This window comes from Pelecanus crispus, chromosome 4 (assembly GCF_030463565.1).
Source record: "Pelecanus crispus isolate bPelCri1 chromosome 4, bPelCri1.pri, whole genome shotgun sequence".
Lineage (NCBI taxonomy): Eukaryota > Metazoa > Chordata > Aves > Pelecaniformes > Pelecanidae > Pelecanus > Pelecanus crispus.
The window spans coordinates 59823440-59841709 of NC_134646.1; the positions used below are offsets into that span (position 1 = coordinate 59823440).

Below are 18270 nucleotides of genomic sequence, written 5' to 3' on the forward strand. Positions count from 1 at the left end.
CTTTGCCACAAGGACACATTGCTGGCTCATGTTCAACCTGTTGTTCACCAGAACCCCCAAGTCCTTTTCTGCAAAGCTGCTACCCAGCTGGGTGGCCCCCAGCATATATTGGTGCATGGGGTTGTTCCTCCCCAGGTGCAGGACTTCGTGGTTCGTCTGCATGAGGTTCCTGTCAGCCCATTTCTCCAGCCTGTTGAGGTCTCTCTGGATGGCAACACAACCCTCTGGTGCATCTACTGCTTCTCCCAGTTTTGTGTCATTAGCAAACTTCCTGAGGGTACACTCTACCCCATCATCCAGATCTTTAATGAAGATGTTAAACAGGACTGGACTGCAGTATTGACCCCTGGGGTATGCTGTTAGTTACTGGCCTCCAGCTAGACTTTGTGCCACTGATCACCACCCTCTGCACTTGGCTATTCAGCCAGTTTTCAATCTACCTCATTGTCTGTTCATCCAGCCCATACATCAACAGCTTCTCTACAAGGATCTTATGGCTTATGCCCTGCTGTGTTGTCCCTCCACCTGTAAAAGATGCTATTAATGGATGCTTGTCTCTTGCATTTTTAAAAACAGATGAATGTTATTTTAATAACTTTTGCAGAATACAGCATAATAAATAAATTTAAATGGTTGTGTAGTTAAGAAAATTGCTATAGTACTTTTCCTCAATATTAGCAGGGGGAGTTATAAATAATGCCCTTAAAATTTGAAAAGTAATGATTCTTTTTAAGTTCTTCAATGAAACGAGAAGTACAATGCATGCTTTTAAGGGAACCTGTTAGATAATGCAGTTGACAATCTGTATTTCTAAAAATTGCCTTGAGCCCTATATGGTAAACAAATACCTCTCTCAACTCTCACTTCATTATCAGAAAACCTGTGGAAGATGGCCATTCTTCAGTGGCTAATATCTGGGATAGTTATGCTGAGTTAGCCAGTCTTTTTTTTTTTTTTTTTTTTTCTCCCCTGCGTCACTGCTTATTACCAATCTGGATTAAAATATTATCTAAAATTCTGGTTCTTCATTTTGGGGGGAGTAATGGATGTAGTAAATTTACAACAAGGGACTATTGTTTATTTAGAGAGCATGTTTGAAATACAGTTTCCAAGAACATTGGAGTAATTAAACAACAAAAGCTATGTTCACCATTGTCTTTCTGCAGACACAGACTAGAAGAAAAAAATACATGAAAAATGTGAGAACAGGATTTATGTAGCAGAAGAAAATGGAAAAATAGGCTGTAAAATTGAAGAAGGATATGTGATAAAAAAGGGGTGATAACCTAAGTAGTTAATTATGTAGTATCCATGGCTAGTTCAGGTTCTGTAGCAGATCAACTTTAAGTTACGAGTCTTTTAGTAGTCTGAAACAAAGCTTAAGTATTTTATCATTAATTAAGCTGAGGTTATTATTTACCTTCATATTATTTTTGGTTTTCAAGCCCATTCTCAGCCAAAGGCCCCTGTGGGCATTTTCCCACATAGCACCTTTTCATTCCCCTCAAAGTTTTTTCCCAGCTTGTCTTTTACAGACCTGTGAGTCTTTACAAAGGAATAATCAGTAATCTCTGTCTGTCTTCCCCTCTATACCTATGTGAACCTCTTGTTTAGAGAAATAAAATGCTTCAATGTACGTTTGTGGAGAATATTATTACTTCATAAAAGAACTCAATGGTATATTGAAGATTTTTTAACGTGAATCAGAGTTCATCTCATAACACACATCCATTTTAGTCATCTATCCTCACCTGAGAGCCTAATTATGTTACCATTCTGATACTAACATATTTTAGCTTATTCAGTTCTTTAAAGTTTGCTTGTAGTCTTTCACTTCAGGAATCCAAAATATTTTCATAAGGAGTTTTTCTTTTCCCATTTAATTCCCATTAGGTAGTTTCCATTTCCATGAGACCTTCATGGTTTAATTGTACTTAGTTTAGTACTGCATGTTTGTTAGCCAGAGTCTGCTATCCCCAGATACACTTCAACAGTCCTATTCCATATTCAGTAGTTAACATTCCCATTCTTGTTTTTTAACCACACAGGTACAAACAGAAACAGCAGAGCTGATCTTTGAACTACCAAATTTACCTTTTCTGCTTATGATGGGCTGTCTTGGTAGTATTACCGTTCTAATATTGTTCCTTTTTATTGGTTAGTCTTTTCCCGGTATCAGCACTCAGCTGAATTCTTTCCCTCAGCATATTATTGACAACCTCCTTTATAAATAAAACTTACGGGTTTTTTTCTGTTTAAAATGTTGTGAATCAAATTCAGTACACGTTCCTGTTGCAATTATCCATATGACACACAAAAGATTAATGATACTCAGCTGCCATCTTTCTCCGTAGCAACTTTCTCCCCTGATGAGCGGTAGTGAGGAATGACTTCAGTTCCATACAAATCCTAGTGAAACTCAACGTTTCCTGTACTCCTTCCTGTTAACATCTATTGCAGTGCAGGCAGCCCCTATCCTGGTAACACACTCTGTAGAATGACCAGAACTCATCTGCTCATCATGGCTTTACATCACCTTTGCCAGATACTATTTCTTACATCATGTTTGAATCAACTCAGATAGATTTCCCTGTGAATCTTTTACTCCAAGGGAAAAGAGGATAGTCTGGCCTTTTCTTGCAGAATAACTAATATTCTCTGATTACAAGCATGATTAAAAGTAGTGTGCTAAATCTCACCTTGCCAACATTTTCTAGCTTGTCTAATTTCACATCCAGGTGGCTAATTGTCTTTAATTTTCTAAAGGTTATTTTTTGGGTCTGTTAGTTAAAGCTGTAGTGCAACCTTGTTAGCCAAACTTTTGCTAACAGTTTCTTGGGGAAGCTTTTTTTGTTTGTGTGTCATTCTCCTCTCCAGCTTTTTAAGGAAATTTCCGGATATTCGTATTTATTGTGAAGCCTTTTTTTTCTTTAGTCTTTTTCTGCTTTTCTTCTTTGAAAGCACTTCCATCACTGATTCTGTCTAAAGTCAACAGACGTAGCAGCAACTGATAATTTCTCTTCATAAGAGTCACTGCTGGCACCAGGATTTATTGCTGGTTTGTTTGGGGTTTTTATTGAAGTAACCTAGGAAGGAAGGAATTAAATGCCTGTGAACTTAATTCACAAAGTGAAAATAAGCAACTGCTCTTAAGTTAGTCACAAGAACATGTAATAAGGTGCAGTCTTGCATTTCATCCCTTTCTGGGCTCAAATGCCTTACTGTGGTTAGAGGTAAGTGCTGATCTGATGATTCACAAACCTGAACTAACTCCCACAGTTAGACCCTTATCACCGATATTTTTTAAAATACCCATTTATCCAACAGGTAAATACTAGAACATTCACCGCAAATAAATGTTACCCAAAAGCCAGATTTAAGTTTCTCTGCACTTTGCGACTTTCAGGGTCATGTTGCTGAAAGGGTGATTGAACAGAGAACTGTGTCTTCCGCTGTTCCGCTTTGTATGGAATGATCAAATACTTACTGGATCAGAAGAGGCAATGTGCTGGCTTTTGCTCAGCCTGAGTGATTAAGGTACTCTCTAGGAAAAGGCAAGATGTGTGTTCTAATGGATACTTAAAATATTAAAATACGCGCTGAAACAAGGGACTCAACTAAGGACACATCTGTAGGAGACCTAAGTCTCTGTTAATTCTCTCTATTGCTCTGTGTCACCACAGAGGTACTTCTTGAAGCTTTAGGATTTATAGTGCGTATCCGTGTTTGTGAGCTTTTGTATATATGTATTTATTATTTATAATATTATTTATTATTTGTGTTTGTATAATTAAGACCATAATCTTAGTGATCCCTCTGTGGGATACAGCCCACCCTTCACACCCGCCTGCAGTGAGGAAATCAGTGATCTTGCAGTGGACTAGTTCCTTAGCTGAAGAAAAGGAGCTAGGGAAAAAGTAAAGGCATGTTCCTTAGTCTAGTCTTACTCATTTTTCTTGTCTCATTAGGAGATTTGTACCAGTAAGAATTTACAGATTCTGCCTGCAGATGTCCACAGTTACCTGCTTCCTGACTGCCTGGTACTCCCTGTTTCAGTACCTCTTACTATTTGTTGTATACCAGTAAGGCTTTGTTTTGCATTTGCAGAAAATGGAGGGACTCTGTTTTTGATACACCTAATAAGCAGAGTTCCTAAGTAGTTCTTAATTAACAGGAACTATGAGATTTTTTTTTTAAATTAAATGGCAAAGAATAGAGGCATTACAAGAACTCACTTGTTGGAACTTCACTGTACTTGGAGTTAAATGCAGATCTGTTTTAATATTACAACAGTAAGCACTTCAGCATGTATGAAGGCAAACACATGCAGATAACTAAAACCAATGAAGTTGTCTCTGTAGGTTGTTGCAAGGAGAAACTGTAGCTGTTTTGATGGTGTTGAGGAGGTATTATTTTAACAGTTCTGTAGTTTATAATGAGAGGACACATACCTAGATGACACCTGAAATAGATAAACTGAAAATGGTTTTCACAAGCTTTCTGTGGCAAGAATTTTACTGTTATTTTCATGTTTCTCTCTTCAGAAGGCGTTTTAAAATCTGACCTAGCTGTTTCAGCAGAACACAGAGTATTTTCTTCATAGTGAAGGAAAAGGGAATATTCTCTGTTCATTCTGGCATGTCATTTCCTAACAGTACATCTTCATCAGTGCATTAAAAATGCTTTGCAACCAGGATTTCTAATCTGCCACTAAGCCACGAAAGGGAGTAATTCTCAGCATTTTTTTCTTTTTTTAAAAAATAAGAACTCATATAAAAATCTGTACAATGCACTTACTAAGCAATGTTAATTCACTTTAGAAAGTCCTAATACTGAGCATGAGCTCCACAGACGACAAATTATTTATCCTCCCTGCAAGATTTGTAAGTCCTACAATAAAGTAGGCTTCCCAGCTCTCATTTTGGATTACTTCTGAATTCCCCTGGGAGCCACTTTTGTGGCAGATTCCATTTGGTTTCACAAGGCCTAAAGGGGGAAAACTTGGCATAGACCACAAATCTCTCACATTAGGAACAATTTGTAAACCACGAACAGAGGCAGCCAGAGTCCGTCCCCAGAACAGGCTGCTCCTGTTAGTGCCATTGTCTGAAAAGGATTGGTTTGCCATTTCCCAGATGACCTGCCTATGTGTAGAGAGATGTGAAAAGTTAGAGACAAAAATGTTTTCTACAGGGTGAGGGGGGAGCTTTCTGTACAGAAAGGAAGGAAATACCTCTGTGGGATTTTATTTTTTCCCCTCTTCGTCCAAAAAATACAAAGAGGCCCTCTGTCTTTAATGCGAATGTCGGCTTTAAATCTTTTAGGTTTGGATTAACTCTGTAAAAGAAAAAAAATCTGACAGGCTTTCAAATATGACGCAGAAAAACTTTTTTTTTTCCCCCTCAATTCATGTTGTTCATTTGTAAAGCCAAAGGCTGGATGGACTGAATAGTAGGCGCCAGTTGTTCCTTCATTCATAGTTAGCATTACAATGGTCAGAATTAACATCCTAAGACCTACATTATCACTTTTGCCGTTTCACCAGCAAACATTAATACAGGGTGGCTAATGCAAGGACAGCTCTTTGCTATGTTCTGAGAAATTTAAAAACGATTCATAATGACTTCAAGTTGTATTTTTTAGGCTTTTTGTTGTTTTTTGGGAAAATTCATCTCTCTAATTGCTACTTAATTATAAAAAGTCTTGCAAAACATAGTTGTGATAGACATTTCCTATTAGCTGCTGGTTTAGGAAATGAGTATTTCATCAAGTATGTCAAAAGTCATGTTTTGCTTATAAAGTGACTGGGCTAATACATTTTCTCCGTGTTCTGATACAAAATTTTCTTTTTTTTTTCCTTCGCTGAAAATGTGAATTGTTTTATTTTGAACCTGTCACTGCTCATTGTTGACACCTTTGCTGACAGCTGTTGGCAGAAATAATTACTAGAATCTCGGGTCAATATCTATGTCCTTTTAACATAGCTGTGGAAAGTTTGCCAAATTGTCATTTCAAATAGATTCTAATGCTTTCCAAGGAATCAGTGTCAGTAGGAATTTGAATATGAAAACAAGGTAAATAGAACTTTTTATCTATATGAGAATGAGATTTTTTTTTTTCCTGAAAACAATTCACTTTTGTTTTTTCACATGAATGTATCAAGTATAATTCTAAAATGTTCATATATACGCATTCAGAAATTAGGCTTTAGCTACTGCAAGCTACCTGCATTTGTCTGCTAATTAATACTAGTAAAATTTCAGCTTGTTTATTTTAGTTACATACTGAGGTTTAACCTTTGAAAGGAATTAGTCTCCAAGTAATAAAGCAAAGGATTTGAAAGGGTATCATTGTGTAGCAATGTTACTTTCAATCTCTGTGCAATCTAATTACATTACAAAAGTATTTTTAACACTGACTGCAAAACAATCAGTAATACGCTTCGTTAAGTGTTTATCATACTCCTTGCATCCATAATATTATTGATGTAGATACTTGAGCATGAATTACAAGGGTAGATTAAAGGGTTTTTTTCCTTTAACGTCCATACATTATGATGGGTTTTTTGGCTTTTTAGTGTGTTTTAGTTTTTAGTATGTTTACAGACCAAGTTAATTTATGAACAGAAGAAATTCCTGTGTATTAATATAAAGCACTGTATAAAGAAGCAAACACACAGCTAAAAGCCGTGATCTGGTTTGCAAATATTTCACCGTGCATTAGTGTATTAGATCTTCATTTAACAATATGTTGCATACTTCCATAATTATGTAATTAGTTGTTTTCTTAGTTCTCATTCTTAAGCAGTTTGTTGAACAGGAGTCTGTGGCAGTGTGGGAACTGTGGTACGGTGGGTTCTGTTGGAGATACCTTTGATCCAAGTTATATTGCAAAATGATTGTAACAGTGTCCAATATCCATATCAAGGGTCAGGAACCATTATATCCTGTTAGGGTTAATTGCAAATAAGAAATTGTTCTTGTAACGTATTGACAAAGATTGGGGGGTGGGGTGATAAATCTGATTTTAATGGAAATGTCTACAATCAGCATAGTGGTGTAGAGCAGGGTTGTGGAAGGATAGATTCCCCCTCTCTCAAAGAGCTAAGCAGTGTGATCTTTCTACCAGCTTTTTAATATGAATTAGTGCTTACTATCTACTTAGTGCTTACTATTTCTATAGCGACTCAGGGGACTTTAGAAATGAGTTAAAGTTTTATTTCACATTAGAGAGTCTAGAATGGTTCATTTAAATTTGCTTTTCATACCCTCCACAAAGTAATTGATATTTCTAAGGACTTTTTTCCTAGTTCTTGTCATGACATAATCACATTTTGTGCTTTTTTTGTCTCCAGGCAGCTATGATGTTCAGCTCTGGAGTGTTTTGGATGGGACTTCTCTGTATTCCTATGACAGCTTTACTTTTTGATGTAGTATACAAAGTGTGAGTACAGAAATGCCGAGGTTTACAGGAGAAAGTACTTACTTTTTAAATGTGTGTTCTAATTACTAATATAAGAAAAGCAAATGAAGATCAGCTCTGGTGATTATGTAAAATTATTTTTCACCTTGTTTGGTTTTGACAAACTTTATTACAAGTGTTGCTAGTATTTTAAATGTTTGAATAATTGTAATGGCTTTTTTAATAAGTATTTGTTTTTTCTAATTTGCAAGAACAGCTGATAAAATATATTATTTAGACTTGCTTTATAATATTTCTTGTAAAGCTTTATTTTAAGTCATCTGGGAAAACGGATTTGTAAATTGAATATTCGTTTCTATAAGTTAAAACAATATGTTCTTTTACTTTCAAGAAGAGTAAATCTGGCAGTATTTTGTATTACTTACAGAGTAAAGAGAGCTACTTTTAAGACACTGGTAGATGAAGTTCAGGAGTTGGAAGCAAAGTCTGAGGATCCTGGGGCAGTTGTGCATGGCAAGAGGTACTGTAAAAAACTGTAGATCATTGTCTTTTAAAAAAAAAAAAGCGCTAATATTTTTAGCCTTATACATATATCAAAGACAAAAGGTTAATTTTCAAAATCCATACAAAAAAAAGGCATCTGTAAAGAGGTTTCAGGTTCACTGAGCCCATATGTTTTTTGATATGCTTAGATGTAGGTTTTTACCAAAGGCTTTAACTGATGTGTTTCTTTGTCACGTATAGAACAAACTCGAGGTACGATTTTAATTCTGTCACTTCTGACTGTGTTAACAATTACTATAAAGTGAGTTTAAACCTGCATCATTCGCTAGTATAGTTATAAATTGGGCCTAAGCACAATAAAAAAATTAAAATAAATTTTTAAAACCTGCTTGGTAGCATAGGGGAAGATGCAAAATCTGTCTAGGATTTGCTGAAATTGAATAGAACAAGCTGGCTTTGTATCTAATGCCAGTCCAGAGCAAACAAATTTGACTAACCTATATGAGGGAAGAAATAATTTTAACTTAAGACTCCACAAGAATTCCCTTGCTACATCCTCCTTCAAGGTTCAGGCAGGCATCTTGAAAAGGGAGAAGGTAAAACTGAACAATTGGACAATTTTTTCATTTTCATGAGTTCTGTGAAGTCTAAAAAAAAAGCTGAAATTTTAGATACTTGATTTTCATGTTCTTTCTTTCCTTTGGACTTCGTTTTTTAGTATCTTCATGGCAAAGGGCTTAGCAAAGAAGGCTTTTTTCCTTCCAAGATATGCATGGAAAGAGACCAGAAAAAACACAAACAGCCACTTCTTTTATTGTAGGTTCAATTTTCAAGAAGCACCTTCTATTCATAAAGATACTTAAGTTCCCTTTCTCCTTCAATTTTACTGTATCCCTCCTCCAGTTCTGTGGGAATCAGCTTACTAGGATTTACCAGGTTGAGACCAAATTACATTGGATACCAAGGTGATGACCACCATTTCTAATAGGTGGAATATCCAGCTCTTGTGAGTGTTTGCTCCTACTTTTCCTTTCTTTTCCTAGAAATTATTGTCTCAAGAATGTTTTGTCTCTAGTGGAGTTCATCTTCCCTGATACCATAGGCAAATACCAGGGGAGGTACCATGAGGCCTGGAAGCTCATCGTACCACCTGTGGAACACCTAGTCTAGTGTGGTGGGCTGTGAAGGAGCACATGCCTGCACAGTGTCTCCCATCAGGTTCTACATGCTGTCTTTGTGGCAGCAGCTTCATACTGGAAGTACATCATCCCCTAGTTGATGATGACTCTTGCATCGAGCATGCTTTTCCTTCATCACTGCAAGACCCAACTAGTGCTTGCAAGAGTAAGTTCTCTTACCTTTAAAGGTGATATAAATTGATTGTTATGGATGCCTCTCTCCAGTGGCAGTGCTCATTCAGGCAGCTTCAGGGCAAGATCTTCCTCCAGATTAACCAGTTCAAATATCAATGTGCTGAGCTTTGAGTCAGAAGCAGCCTGTGCTCTGTGCTCTTCTGCAAAAAGCAGAAGTTGTAAAAGAATGAATTACAGAAAAGAAAGCAGACATTAGTACTAGACAGTGCTAAAAGGGGAACATCTTGTGGATGTAGAAGAAAGTAAGGTAATGTACCTTTTCAGTGTTCCGTACTTGCATTCCCAAGACTTGTCTTGTATTCCCAAATTCAGCTACCTTTACTTCATTTGTCTAGGCAGTATGCTCTTCCTTCATCCTACAGAATGTCTTCCAAATCACTTTTTATTTAGGTAAGAGAAACTTGGTGTTTTCCCCACTAGTTTTATAATTTTTTTTTTTATCCCACAATTGAGTAGTTAGGAGGTCTTCATGCAGGTTGTTTAGTTACCTGCCAGAATGTCTTTCTTAGATCCATTCCTTCTCCACAGAGTTATTTTTAGACCTGTATTCTTTGAAGTATACAGGCATCCACCTAACGTGCAAATCATTGTCAGACATCTTAATATCTCCTAAGGATTTAATCCGTCCGTGATTTTTTTAATATTGTATCTTAATTCAGGTAATAGAGCCAAAACTTCACCCTTTATGGAGAAAGTATTCTTTGTTAAAGAAATGGTGTGATGAACTGACTTACTTGAATCTTGCAATTGAACTATTGTAAACATTTTTGAGTCTTCTAAGTTGCAGAAGCCTGGATTAACTAGTTACCAGTGCAGAGTAAGTAGTTAAATTGGTAAGGAATGTTCTCTACATCTGTTTTAAATGTGTACATGAGACTTTTTTGTTCTTGAGTTGTAGTGCTTTTCATGCAAGAACAAATAGTTATTTTTGACAAACTTACTGTGTATTCTTCAGCACCAAATAATATTTTTCTAGTGTGCATACCTCTGGAAGTACCTTTTTATGTTGTAGCAGAAGAAGGGGTTTGTTCTCATGAAATGCCAAAATAACCTCAGAAGATACAAATCACTATTTGATTAAGAAGTAACTGGGAAATAGTGAGAAAGGTAACTCAGGAACTTTTCCACTCTGTCCATTCCCGTCTTAAAAATACTACAACACAAAATAAGACGCTGAACTTCCACAGATAACACGTCAGGATTGTACTGTTGGCTAGGTGCTGTAATCAGACAGTAGCTGAATGTTTACTTACAAGTATATTAGTGTTAATTTTGATGGCTGTTTTTTCAGCTAGAATATATTCGTTGCAGATTTTTAGAACTCTGTTGACCTGATATTGCATGCATTTAAATACGGCTCAGATTGTAAGGCTTTACCTTTTGATGTTTTCCCATCAAACCATCTTAGGATGGGAATTTCCTATTTAAATTCCGAGTTTGCGCTTTCAGCTGCTTTCTTAAAATTAGGATAAAAATTGACATTTATATTGAAATAATTTAAAATATTATTCTTCAAAGATCTTTATTGTATTTTAGCATATGCTTTAAAAGTAGGACATGCTAATATAGTCTTAAAATCTGTCATCCCTTGTATTTTTCCAGTGCTGATTTGAAAAGGTTTTTAAATTGTTATCATTGAAGGCTCTGGAAGAGCATTCCTATTGTATATTGCTGTTTCATTGTGTGTAAAGATGTGTAATCAGATTTCTTCCCCAAAACTTTCCAAAAATACTTTATTCTGTTCTTCTGTAGGCAACACGTTGAAATTGGATTTGTCACATATATATTTGTCAGTTAAGTAAGAATATATCTTGAGCAAGAAGGTGTGAATTTTGCATGTTCACTTTTCCAACAGAAAGTAAACTTTCATGTCAGAATACTATTGACTTGAGGGTGCCTTGATAGCATATATAGAGCAGCTTCAGTGGATTAACAATTTTGTGCCACAAAAAGTATGATTTCTGTTATTAGAGACATTGTAATTTAAATGCCACAAAGCCATTTGTACTTAAAATTGAAATGGCTAAGGTAAAAGGATACTTTTTGTATATAAACCGTTGTTCAAAAACAGTTTTTCTGATATGTTCTATATAATGCTTAAGCAGAAACAAGAATATTAATGCTTACTACAAAAATATTTTTCTGGGTTGAACACTACCTAGACTAACAATAACATGAATTGTGGAAACGTCTTTAGAGATCTATACCGCAAATGCTGCTTCATACAATCACTGTTTTTCATTCAGTCCACTTGGAAATTATTTTTAGACCAGCTAAGTGGTTGGTCAGGAATATATAGTCAATTTTCTTTCTATAAATGAGATTAATTGCCTGTAAGTGTATACATTTCATGTTCAAAAATAGTTAATACTCTGCTTGTCCATGTAGGTACACATAATGAGCATAGGCATTTAGTTACTGTGGTTTATCATTGGATAATTATGAAACCATGATTTCTTGACTTCGCAAGTGGATTTTTAAATATGCTTTTGAATGACAACAGGGTGATTCATAATATTTCTTTTCTGCAGTATTTCTTCAAGTATAGAAATAGAGCAGAATTTAATACCTGAATAGCTGGAAGCACTTTTCATTTTCCAAATCTGTTTCTTGCTTTATTTGTATTTTCTGTACCAGCAATCAGATCTGTGCAGTGGAAACTTAATTATACATAATCTAAGAAATGTGCGTACTTCATGTTCTTGTAAAACTTAAGGCAGTATTTTCAGTTCTTAGCATTTAAGCAATCTGAACATTTCATTCTGGAACAAAAGCAAAGAATAATGATGGTACCAAAAATGCTAGAATAGGCCTGCTATGTTTTTAATGAAATAGTTTTTTATTAGAAAATTACACCTGTCAAAACCAAAAATTTCATAGAAATTTGCTGATTTCAACTCACATTAAAGAAGGGTTTCTCAGATGTATTGCAGAGGAGATACAGCTGATAACTGCATCTAGGTTTTCACATGGTCTTCCACCTCTTTGACCTCCCATCTTGCATGAAAATATTTATTTACTCACTCTGTGTATCCTTGTGGTTTAAACCTCAGTCCCTGATTTTTTATTAATCTTGTCACTTTGACAGTTTGTAGCTCTGAACTAAAAAACAAGGCTCCTACACAGCCTAGAGGAGCAATTAGAACAAAAAAATTATTACAAAAAAACCAAACCAAAACAAAACAAAAAAAACCAACCAAATAAATCCCCAAAGAGCTAGCTTATGAAAACACTGAGAGCGAGGTGTGTCTCAGTACTCCAGCCTCTCCATTCTTGGTTCAGTCTGGCCAACTGCTCTCCTGGGATCGGTACCTAATTCCTTTTTTACAAGGAAGTCTTATTCCATCTTTTCATTTAAAACATGCCACAGAAGCATTTCCCCCTGCCTGTCCTCTTACCTATAGATTTTTCAGTTAGCGTTCCTCTATGGGTGTGGGAATAATAGGTTGATTTCCCTCTTCCAGCTTAGAAGAGCCAAGCTCTCACCTCCTGGTATATGCTTTAACCACCAGACTGGAGGGGAACAGAAAGGGGAGATAGACCATTAGTCTTTCCAGTTTCAGACAATGATTCAACTTCCTATATAAGAAGTATATACTCACTGAAGGAAGAATGAGCATTTCTAATTCAATGGTTTGAATGCTGATCTAGTAAGGGAAGCAATCTAGTTTCATTCCCTGCACCACTTAGTCTGGTAGGTAGCCTGGGAAGGTAAGTCTGTTGAGCTAATTGACAATAATACTAAAAAATAATTTGACTGATCAAAACTCAGTAACATAGGTATGTGAAATCTGTTATACTTACTATGTCCTTACACAAGAGACAACTTAGATAATCTAGCAAAACTATAACAAAGTTAAATCACTATATACTCAGAATAAATGTAAGATACTTTTTTTTTTTTAAGTGAACTAATTTTTAGACCAGTTCACATGGGGAGGTGCTGGATTTTTCAGCATTGGAAATGTTTAAATGATAAGTTAGTATTTCTCTGAAACACAAGCTCTAATTCACAGTGAGTATCAAATTCAGAGGAAGAAATTGAAGGGTTTGCTTAAGTTTTTTTAATATAGTCCCTTGCACATTTGTAATATGTTATCAAAATTGTCAGATTTGGAAAGCTTTCTGAGCTATGGCTAGTCCATCAGTTACTTATGTAGTAATGTAGGATCCTATTTGAGAGAACTTTAAGTGTAAGAAAGATGCACAGTAAGGAAACCTGATACCTTCACTCCTCCATTCACTACAGTTTTGTAGCATTCAGCTGGTGCTTGCGCCTTGGTTAAAAACTGTTTAATACTCTTTCTGTTTTCTAGTTGGGGTGAAATGGAGAGACGCTTGGATCACATTAAAGCTCAATAAACATATAACACAACAGACTCAGTACTGCTGAGAGGGAAAGAGATGGGCTGAAGTCACCAACCTCTAGTAGTAATAGTAGTCTATTATTTGGGTGTGATCTCCAGAAAAACACCTGGAGTTTCATGGGGAATACACCTTGCTAGAACACTTTTCATGGAAGCAGTATGTTTCTGTATGCACGGCCGATGGCCATGAATATGACTTTCCCTCCATCTTCTTTTCCCATCCCTTTGAGGTACTCTGTCAGTAGAGGCTAAGAACACTGTCTTATGTAAGAAAAAGACAGACTGTAATTCAGCCTGGCACTAATCAGGTCATGCTACGTCAAGGAAGCCAGTGCCTCCCCTTTACACCTCATGTTTCTAAAGGAGTCACGCTCAAATGTTTACATTATTATTCATTTATTTGTATTGTCAGCACACAACAGTGCTTCAAAACAGATGTTTTGCCTGTATTGTGACAAGTAAAAACATTACCAGGGATCTGGACTTCATACTCTGCCCTCACACACGCTTTTAATCATCTTCTTAATAATTAGTTCAGGCACAATGAAAAAAGAAAAAAAGAGAATGGAGACTTTTAACTTAATAATTAAATCCCATTTAACAGACTCAAAGATAAAGGAATACTGTAATTAGTAAGTAAATATTTTTCACGTGTCCACTTTCTTTCTAGCTTAACTGAAAGAGCCCAACTACTGAAGAATGTTTTTAAGAAGAACCATGTGAACTTGTATCGCTCTGACTCTCTGCAGCAAAACTTGCTTCGTAAGTGTTCACTGAAAGTAAAAATAAATATCCATTAATAATACAGAAGTAAAATTCTACCTTTCACTGCATTTGTTTATAGTAAAGATGCAGCATCCTAAGCCCAGTAGATCATGTTCTTTGCCTGTCGGTAGGTTTCTCTTCATTCCTAAGATACTGCACAAAGTTCTTTCTGCTATTTTATAATTGCAAAATTATGTAAGAAACGGCATGGGTTTTCTACCTACTAATTGCTGAAAAGAGGTTTATTCCCCTCTACTGACCTTTGTTGGATTGTTTTTATTAAAGCTTTCACAAAAAAATCTGATTAAAACTTAACTGGTTTCTATTTTGTTTTATATCTGCAGATGGCTATGCCTTCTCTCAAGATGAAAATGGAATTGTTTCCCAGTCTGAAGTAATAAGAGCTTATGATACCACAAAACAAAGGCCTGAGGAATGGTGAAGGAACACTGCTCCATATTTAGGCCTTAGTAGTTACTTTTGTGAGACAGACTACTAGATCTTTGCTGGGAGCTGCGACCATGGCCCAGTTATCAGAGATTTAAAGATCTATGATGGTCTTGTTCCATGAAGTTTGGATTTGTGTATTCAGTAGACATAAGCACTGTGCAACTATACGGTAACACACCATCTCTAAATTTTTTGACAAGTATTTGCTTAGCCTTTGTAAACAGATTGGAATTTACCTTGTATCTTGCCAGCTTGCTTATTTTACAATGAAGTTGAATCAATACTGGTCATATACTCAGAAGGCAATGGTCAGATCGCTAAACATACTTTACATTGACAGACCATTAGCATCTGTGAAGGTTTTTAAGTGTTAATGTATTTAAATACAGTTGATAACAAGCCTTTGATTTCAACAAGTGCTGAAAAAATAGTATCTTAATGGTGTTAATTCACCTTCTTTGAGAAAGATTTTGAGTAAAGGTGTTTATAGCTGTTTGTGTCAAACTAACCTAAAAACGTTTGCCAAAGAAGCTCCATAAATGTTTTTTGTTGTTAGAAATAATTTGAAAGGAAATTAACTCCAGTCCTGATCTCGAAACTGCATGCTTGAGTCTTCACACCTGAGGAGAAAGATTTACAGTACAGCGAGTCTAATTTGAGTGGCCTTTACGGCATTTGCTTTGAAAACTGCAAGTCTTTGCACCTTTGGCCTTATACAAGCTTTTCCCTTATTTTCATTTAGTATTGCATATGTTGAAAATGGCTGCCACCTTGTAAAATTGAGTACGCATATTACTTTGTTCAATTTTTTAAGAATTACTCTGCCTTACTTCCCTTTAGCAAACTTTAATTATTTTTGCGATGCTTAGTTATATCTGCTTATACTGTAGGTTCAAAATAAAGTTTGTTTTAACTTATTTTTTAAAATTAATTAAATTTTCAACATTTTTATACTAAAATTATTTGAAATGCATACATTGAAATAGAGAGCAAAGCATGCCCTTTGCTAGTCTGTGGTATGTACTGGTTTATTTGCACTAAAGCTACTTCCTATAAAGGTGTGAAATAGATTGCAGCAGCCTCTTTACAACTTACTGGTCATGCAGAATACCTATATACTCTCACCTTTAATTAAAAATGGAGAGAAAGTGACTGCAGAAAGAGATATGCACCTTGTTTAAGGGGAAAAAAAAAGGAGGGAAGTATTAAATGAGAACATTGTGATAACTTTTTTAAGTAGTTATACTTGGTATTTCTCAGCTTACCGCCCAACAACCATCAGGTTTCAAACTAAGAAAAGCTACTTTAACTTCAGAATTTAGTTAAATCTTGTAGTTTTTTAGTCCATGTTTAATTCTGAGTTTAAAAGCCACCATAATTACATTTAAAATACATTTTTCTATAGTGGCAGTTGGTTTTATTTTTAATTAAATTTCTATACATTACATAGAAATTATCTTTTTTTTCTTTGAATGGAGATCAACTAGATGGAAAAGCAGAACAATTACATCCCCAATGATCTGTTAAGAATTTCCTCTTTGCTCTCCAAATTGTCCACTTTCAACTTAGAAGTAAGAAGTCATCCAATCCCATCTTTTCTCTGCCCTCCTTCATTAGTCATATACTTACTAAAGGTGACTTTACCTCTTTGCCTTTCATCTAACTAAACACTTAACCTAACTTTATTGCACTATCCAAGTTTCTTATGCTCCATTCTAAGAGAAACTTACAAATACACTGGAAAGCCCAACAAAAGGCACCATATGAAAGTACATATTTAGGAAGGCCTGTCAATGGGAAGGCAGTCTGCATTTCATATGCATGTTATGCAATGTCTTCCTCTCACTTTCCCGGAGTGATCTTTAAACAGAAAACAGAAGACACAGGGACAAAGGGAACGTATCCCACTAGAAACAGGACTGCCAGTCAGTCATGCAGACAAGAACTGCCTTCAGAAAAGCCATTTCAGGCATAGATAAATAGATGGATCAATATGGGAGGGCCAAATCACTTGACCTAAGGCAAGAAAAAATTTGGGGGCATGCCCCTTTCCTAAAATGGGGATCCCTATTTTCTGTCATCCAAGGGACAATGACCAACTTCAAAACATTTCTGAAATTAACCATGACACTGTTGCTCCTTTATAATCATTCAGTGTACTTAACTCATATAAAACAACTCAATCCATACATATTCTCTTTATGGCTAAATTTTAAATTACTGGGTTTTTTCTGTTCTAAGCGGTTTAATTGCTGATTCTGCAGATGGGACGTGAGGACTAGAATGCATTGTAAAGTACTTACAATGCGAAATTACATGATCTCTTATTCTTCCTATGAAATAAAATTCTGTCTCACCATTGTGATACAGTTTGTGAAAAATAACATACAGTATATCCCCAGTTTAACTAGCTTAAGGAAGAAGGCAACTGAAACAGCTCTAAGATCCTAAATTTAGACTGTAATTTAAGGTTTTTAAGATAGTCTTACCACAGCATTTCATCCTTACATCTTTACAGAATTCGAAGAAGTATTTTGCAAAATGCATTTTTCATTTTTATTACTTCTGATGGGTTTTTCTCCTGTGTCTATACTTTTTCTACACACTATATGTTATTTATTGTCTGGTAATTAGTGTTTGGAAGATACTGCTTGGAAATAGTAAAAAAGACAATGTGGCAATTCTGTGGTTTTTGATTGCTCATACAATTCCATTTTAAAATATAAGATCATCTTAGCTATGTGTGCCCATTTTTAAATCAGGTCAAGTATACAATATGCACTTTATTTTCATGTTGAGTACACGGTAATATAATCTATTACCATCCTGTTAGTACATCATATCTTTGTTAAAATAAGGGGTTGTGCAGATGTTTATTTAAAGAAAAAAGAGCATAGGCAAAAATGCTTGTAACAATGCCTCTATTCTTATTGTTTGAAAATTCAAATTTGTATTAAATGTAGAATTCACATGGACTTTTCCATCTGTTTCATGTGCACTGCATAACAATTACAAGTTAGTATGAAAAATTTCAGTCAAAAAGTTGAACGAGTGCCACTTAGAAATTGGATATCTTATATAAATACTGTTGCTTGATTATTTTTAAATATATACATATATATATAAATGATTCAGAAGAGTAAGTAACAGGAAACAAATTTTAACAAACCTATTGATAATTTGTATTTGGAATTTTTTCTTGCCATTTCCTAATTTTACACTTATTTTTGCAAAGCAGTTTCAACAGATTTATACTTAGTCATCATTCTATTTGTATAAAACGATAAATAAAATATTTTGAAACACTAAGAGATAGCTGAAAATTCCTATATGTCCACATACATCCATAAAATTCACTGTGTTACAAGATGTGCGCTAAGTGTCTTAAG

At 35.3% G+C, this 18270-nt stretch overlaps 1 protein-coding gene across 1 annotated transcript in view; it reads left to right on the forward strand.

Annotated features, from left to right (window-relative positions):
- Positions 1-14873, forward strand: part of ATP8A1 (ATPase phospholipid transporting 8A1) — a 99738-nt gene extending 84865 nt beyond the window's left edge. The window contains exons 27-30 of the mRNA XM_075708716.1: positions 7355-7443; positions 7850-7942; positions 14337-14428; positions 14776-14873. Of these exons, the coding sequence (XP_075564831.1) occupies positions 7355-7443; positions 7850-7942; positions 14337-14428; positions 14776-14873 (372 nt within the window). The remainder of the gene's footprint in view (positions 1-7354; positions 7444-7849; positions 7943-14336; positions 14429-14775) is intronic.
- Positions 14874-18270: the final 3397 nt, after the last annotated feature.